This window comes from Nematolebias whitei, chromosome 8 (genome assembly GCF_014905685.2).
Source record: "Nematolebias whitei isolate Nwh7 chromosome 8, NemWhi1, whole genome shotgun sequence".
NCBI lineage: Eukaryota > Metazoa > Chordata > Actinopteri > Cyprinodontiformes > Rivulidae > Nematolebias > Nematolebias whitei.
Window position 1 is genome coordinate 14,907,232 of NC_056505.1, and position 7,035 is coordinate 14,914,266.

Genomic DNA, 7,035 nt, shown 5'->3' on the forward strand with positions numbered 1-7,035 from the left:
ATATATATATATATATATATATATATATATATATATATATATATATAGCCCTTTTTCATAGCCATCTTTGTGAAGAGAAACCGTCCATCATTAAACAGGGGCAGAGGCCTCCATGTCCAACTGTCCCCCTCTTACAATGCTGTTATTGCTAGTATCACTCAGCCCCCTGTGAATAGCAAGCAGCCATCAGAGCACTAACAATCAGTCGTTAAGCTGATAGTCTGCCTTTATCATGTGAACAGATACAATTTTCAGTCAGGTTTCTGGACAGTTTTTCTTTTGTCTGTGCTGAAATGTTTCACCTTCCATCCAGAAGGCTTCATCAGTGAAGGAAACACACAACACAAAACTGATTCTTTCCCCAACAGCTTACTCCAAAGTGGAACAAACCAGTTATGTTGGTGCTAAGATGGTCACTTTTAACGCCCCCTCCTCTGGTGCCAGCCCTCTTCCTCGTCGACAGTCATGTCAAACTGGTTCAAAACCAACGAAGTCCATGCTCAATAATCCAGGTATACAATCCAACAGATTGAAAAGAAACTGTCCAGATGACCTGACTGAAAATTGTTGGGATTGTATACCTGGATTATTAAGCACGGACTTTGTTGACGTGAACAGCTAGTTTCGGCTGTCTGCAGTAAGCTGATGACAAGACTGAGTAAGTAGCAGCTTCTCAGACAAAATCTTTTGGATACGACTAAAAATAAAAAAAAAATGTATTTATCTATCCAGAGGACCTGACTTTTAACTTTGTTAGATAAAAGCAACTGTTCAAAATACAAATCATAAAACATTCTTATTCATAAAAAAAGTTTATTATAGATGTTCAGACGTCTTATACATAAAGTTAATATGTACAGAAAAAAATAACAATCAACGTATTTACATAGGAATCTTGGACTATGTCAAATGTCAGTGCATTTGTTTGGACTTGATTAACATTTAAAATCCCACAGCCTTGTTATTATTACAAAATTATTATTACTTAGATTCCAGTAATTACTGACAGTAACAAAAAAAAAGTACACAAAAATAACAGAATGCTTCACTGACAAAACAGGTCATTACATTATTTTCAGCATACTCAACTGCAAAGTTTACCGAGCAAATATATTAACTCCCTTATTCCTAACACATTGGTGATAAGATGCTCCAGACATTTATAAAAAGGGAAACTGCAGACTGGGCTTAACGTTCAAGTCAAGAGTTCTGTGTGCATTTCTATACTTCATCTTGGTTGACTGCACAACATAAAAACAAAGCATTCCACAAATTAAAAGACACATGGACACCCTTGTTACAAGGGAAGTACTAAGAAACTTTACAAGTCTTCTAAATGGCCAAATGTCCTGCAATGGCTAAAGCGATACATACAGTGGTCCAACAACCACTTTGTTCAAGCTTCATGAGGATCAAGCAGATGGAAACTGATGACGGAGGCTAGACTGCAGTAAAAAAGTACAGACTTTTTTCTTTTTTTTTTAATTTAGCATAACTAGGCATATTGATTTTGGGGAGTGTGTCAACATGTTTGAGGCAAAACCAAAATAAATCTCTCCGCAAAATCTCATGTAAAATAATATTTGCATCAAGTTGTACTTATCTGCAACATTTCTAACCAAGTGAATGTTCCCAAGCCACCAATATTAAGCTTATTTATTAATTTGGCTGTCTGCACATCCTAAAATAAGTTTAGAACCTTCTGTAGCAGGCAACCTGCAGCAGACCAGGGATAACCTATACTGACCCTTGTTTTGTACGTACAGTAGTTTTCGCTGCAGAGATACATCAATCTCATTCGTTTTTCAACTTTTTGGAGCAATAAATATCAAAGTGAAAGTAAAGTAACTGCAGTATATGTTATATATGGTTGATGGAGGGGAAAAGTTATGGAAAATTGACAGATTCTGAACAAGGACTGCTTCCCCTTTTTTAAAAGTTTCCCTCTTGTACAATTAGAAATATGGCTCCCTCTGCTGGTCATGCGTTTGATAACACCCCGTCTACATCTCATCGGAGCGGTGCTGCTGTAAAATGACAGACGGAGGACTTCGGTCTATCCAGTTTTCCTTGGATCCTGGGACCTCGTATGCCACTACAGCCTCCATGGGTCCTTCTTGTAGGGGCCCTACACTGCCAGGGGGCCCTGGCTTCATTTCAGCTGCTTGAGAGGGACTGGGGAAGTCTGCCGAGGAGTTGCTGTTGACGCCTGTCTCGGAGTCGGCCTGCTCCACCCTCTGGTAATCAGGGGTGTGATTATTCTGACCTCCTGCAAAAATGGCGTTGGGGTTTTCCACTGCCTGGGGCACCAAAACCAGAGGTTCGTCCTCAGACTTGAGGTGAATTGCGGCATCCGGGCTTTCTGAGGGCAGCGAGCGCAGGTTCCGGGAATAGACTGCAACAGTGAGAGAAATGGTTTGCTAACGTTAGCTGCATTATAAAGAAAAAAAAAAGAATAGAAGAGATGCAGCAAAACTGTTGTGGGCATAAACTAACAATATTTATTTTTTTCTGTTTTAGCACAACTTACTGGATGAAGGTGTGTAGAGTTCATTCTGTTTGGAGTTTCCACCAAATGGATTAACTGAGGGGAAGATGATAAGACAGAAAGAAAGCAGGAACACCTAGAAGACAAACCAAAATAGAGCATGAGAAAGAGAGCAGCAAACTAGTCAACCTTCTGTCTCGAGTTCAAAAAATAGAAACAAATGAGATGAGATAATTTACCATGATGCAAGTGCTGCTTGTGCTGGCCTTCATAGTTGACATCTTCACCAAAGCCTGAAGTTTCCTCAGCTGCTCGATCAGTGATCTTTAAGAACAAAGGGAACACATTCAGATGCCCAACGCTCCACTTTATTTACAGGGATAATCACATAGAAATAAAGAAGGGATGTACAAGACTCCTTACATGTTCTGTTTCTGAAGCATCTGGACTTTTTTCTGAAGTTCCAGGTTGTGTGCAGTGCAAATGGCAACCCTGTTATATAACATTTTTAATGATTAGTTTTCTTTCGTAAACACATGAAGGCAAGTAAAGCAAAACATTTGAACTTAAGTCACTACTAAAATGATCCAGTCAGTCCTCACCTGTTTTCCAGTCCATCGACATACACTTTCTTCTTTTTGCGGCTCTCCTGAGCAGACTGCTTGTTGCGGATCTTCCTCCTGACCCTCTTCAAAGTTCTTTCCTCGGCCTGTTACACAAAGTAAACTCGGCTTTCACCACAATGCTGACATGACAGGTGAAGATGCGCATGAAACAACCTTGAACCTTGTAGTAAAAAAAGGAGAAATAAACATTAAAAAGGAAACAAAGAACTATAATTGCGATAAAATACAGAAAGATGACCCTGTTCACGAACGTTAAAAGCCTTACAGAATTACAGTGAAAGAATGAATTATGAATACATACATTATAATAATGCCTTCATAATTATAATTTTTTGGAGCTATACATGTTATTTTAGGTCTATTCTGCAATACAGATCAGGACAGTAAGAGATAAAGTAAATATGGGAAAATAAAATCCAAATTACCTTCGTCAGTGGCATCTGGGTGGGAATGGTAACACCTTCTTTTGCCAAAAGCCGCTTCTCTTCCTCAGTGAGAACAATTTCCTTAAACTGGAACTGGATGAAGGAAAAATGATGCATCAGTCACATTCTTATGGTCCAGTAATATAAAATATACAGTAGTATAGAATACTTTTATTGTCATTGCACCTAAATACAACAACATTTGGGAAAGTAACTACTTTAGGTTCAACTACATTAGGTTCAGTAGTGTTTTGGTATGTTAGCAAGTGAAACTGACTTGGTCTTCTTTGTCCAGCTCTGAATCCTGAGCAGAGTTTTCTATGGCCAGAGTGTAGGGCAGCTCGCTGGTGACGTCCTCCTCCATTTCTTCACTCACCAGGTCATCTGTTACATCAAATTGCTCTTTTGAAATAAACTTAATCTGATTCTGATCTTCTAGGTTAACATGCAGTCACATTCTTAGAAGTTTACCAACACATACCCAAATCAATGAAGACATCCATATCTGGCTTCTCGGCCCGCACGCTCTCCAGCACGTCCATGTCCCTGGCTCCGCTCTGCAGCAGGGAGTAGCTGTGATCTGCATGGACCGTAAAGCTCTCGAGGGACTCCGTTTGCAGCTCTGCTGAGGTAGAAGCAGGATCTGAATACACCGGGCTAGGGTGAGAAAAGGAAGGGCTGGGCACAACATCACTTTCACTGCCGTGAGGACTCGGGCACCCCAGAACGTTGTTGTTTCCAGCCCCCGTGCTGCTGTCGTCAGAAATGCCACTGTCACTCCCCACTGGAGAGTGAGAAGGACAGAAGGCCTTCATGTTATCCTCTACATCTAACAAGCTGGACAGAAAATCTTCAGTGTCCAAACCCGTCAGCATCTGAAAGACAAAAAAAACAGTTGAAGTCTGTCGCGCACAATTAATATTTAAATACTATTTTTAGACTACTAAAAATAGAGGTTGATGCAAAAGCTAAAAAGTACTTTTAATGAATAAAAATAAAATACTATAGTGCAAAAAATTTCTTATTTGGCAGCAGTCTAAACAGAAACATTCCAAATTTATTTTTTTTATCTTGGTAATTTAAGTCTTACATCTTGCTCAGACAACCAGGATTCAATGAGACCGTTCTCATCAGTGAAAAAGGGCTCAGTGGATCCATCCTCTCCATCGTGGAACAGCAGCCCTAACAGATCTGCTCCATCCATGTCTGGAAGGTCCTCAGTGACTGACGTCTGAGACAAAACAGCAAACAAGCCACAAAAAAATGTTAGTTTGATTACACTAGCACCATGTTCATTTTACAACATTCTTGTGCTGCACAATAAAAACAACATTTTTGTTGATGCGATTTTATTATGGCAAAGACTTTCTGCAGTTTAGAAATTATATTTTACAACAGCTCATTTGATTGTTAGGTATTTATTAGAAATATACATTTAAAAAGTGTGCTTGGTGAAGTTTGCAATTTTATAGAGAGGCAGAGTTTGGACCATTTGATCCATCCATCCATTATCTTTTACCCGCTTCTTCCATTTTGGGTCACGGGGGTTGCCGGGGCCCATGTCTGGCTATCGCAGTGCGAGGGGCGGGGTACACCCTGGACAGGGCACAAGTCCATCACAGGGACACAGAGACAAACAACCATTCACTGTCTCACTCACACCTAGGGACAATTTAGAGTTACCAATCAGCCTAACATGCATGTTTTTGGTCTGTGGGAGGAAACCGGAGTACCCGGAGAAAACCGACGCATGCACGGAGAGAACATGCAAACTCAACCCAGAAAGGCCCCTGAACTGGGATTTGAACCGGGGACCTGCGCGTTGAGAGGCAGAAGCTCTACCAGTTGCGCCACAGCAGTTATTTCTAAAAATGATACTGCTGAAATTGATCGCAAATAAAACATTAATAGTTATTGTTATTTTTATTCAGTCGTTTTCTTGACGCAATTGTATGTGCTGGAATTATGCGATTGGTCCACCTTGTCAAAACAATGAATCCCTTGTTGTTTGGTTGACAGTCCCGAATGTCTCAATCATCTTACTTTAGATTGGACATGGCATGTGTGTGCATTTTGAAAGTAATATCATAGTTAGATGGTCACATTAAGGCACAGTTTCCCCCTGGTGTGGTATCACACTGCTTTCAGGGCAACTCATTGAAGAGACAAAGAGCTCCTCAGATTTGATGGTGTTAGGCTCCACGTGGCAGCGTAAAATTAGAATATGGAAAATTGTTGAAAATTTGACATTTTCTCCTTTAAAGTGTTTGGTTTTGCATCACCAGTAAGATTTCATCATGACCTCATCACCAGTAAGATTTCATCATGACCTCATCACCAGTAAGATTTCATCATGACCTCATCACCAGTAAGATTTCATCATGACCTCATCCTCTAATGAGCCCCGCCCCCACCAGCCAAGTGTCACGAGACCTTCACAACATCCGAATATCCAAACAAATAACACGTACAATCATTAGGTAATGAGTTCAATATGATGAAGTGAAAAGAATGTGAAAATACCAACGAGATGAGAATGGACGATGGATTTCTTGTATATTATGAAAGCTGGGTGTTTTACAAAAGAACAATCGGGTCTTTGTAACGTTAAACTGTTAAAATCTCCGCTAAAGAAGACACAAACAGCGCGATTCGTAAAAATACGGTCAAAAACTACAACTGCAAACGTGGCGTTAATGCTAGCAAACAACAAAAGCAGGAAACGTCTTGGATTAGCCGCAGACTCGACTGCTTGTGACAAATATCAACATTTTTTGAGGGCGTGGTCCCTAGTAGTATTAAAGAAACGTTGATAAATGTCTATAAGAGCTCCAAGTGTATTTTCTCACCATTTGGTGACAGAAGACAATATCCGTCCAGGCGTCTCCCGGTTTCACAACTCAGCTATTTTCTTCTAAGACCGTCTGCAGTTCGAGCACTTCCTACCGAAATCACCTTCCAACAAGGCAAAAAATGCGTCATCACGCAAAGGCGGAAATGAGTGCAGATTACGTGACCTTCTTGTGTAATTCTGGGAAATGTAGTAGAATGCGGATGAATATGTAAAAAACATTATTTATTTATTATTTTTAAAAAATGAATAAAACATGTAATTACAATTTTATTTAGTTCAAACAAATTTAGTGCAAAATAGCATTAATCTGTATTAATTTTTATATTTGCTGTAGAAAATTAAACAGCTTTGTAAAAAACAGATTTTTACATGCCAGTGAATGCAGCATATATTTAATGTCTTTAATGACAAGACGGGATAAGCAGTTGTCTAATTGTAAAGTATAAACAATCCTCAATCATAAATGCAATTACAAAGTGTACATGAATAAAACTATTATCAACCTTAATTATTTAATGAGCAAAGACTACTTGAGTTTCTCATTTAAATTTATTTCAGGCTGCACATTAGTGTAGATATAGCATAAACTGAAATTCAGTGTTACTTTTGTTTCAGCAAAACCTGAACACACACACACACACA

At 39.3% G+C, this 7,035-nt stretch overlaps 1 protein-coding gene across 1 annotated transcript; it reads right to left on the bottom strand.

The window, feature by feature from the left end:
• Positions 1–801: 801 nt before the first annotated feature.
• Positions 802–6,518, bottom strand: creb3l3l (cAMP responsive element binding protein 3-like 3 like). The gene is made up of 10 exons (XM_037680329.1): positions 6,389–6,518; positions 4,630–4,770; positions 4,021–4,414; positions 3,817–3,923; positions 3,540–3,632; positions 3,091–3,197; positions 2,912–2,980; positions 2,728–2,812; positions 2,531–2,624; positions 802–2,395 (listed from the first exon to the last, which is right to left on the bottom strand). Exons 1-10 carry the CDS (start codon positions 6,389–6,391, stop codon positions 2,004–2,006), a joined length of 1,485 nt encoding a protein of 494 aa, XP_037536257.1. The 5' UTR covers positions 6,392–6,518; the 3' UTR covers positions 802–2,003.
• Positions 6,519–7,035: the final 517 nt, after the last annotated feature.

Coding starts and splice junctions, on each gene's coding strand:
- creb3l3l (XM_037680329.1), bottom strand. Junction 3,924..4,020: donor GGATGTCTTCATTGATTTGG/GTATGTGTTGGT, acceptor TTGATGTAACAG/ATGACCTGGTGAGTGAAGAA. Junction 2,813..2,911: donor ATGCTTCAGAAACAGAACAT/GTAAGGAGTCTT, acceptor TTGTTCTTAAAG/ATCACTGATCGAGCAGCTGA.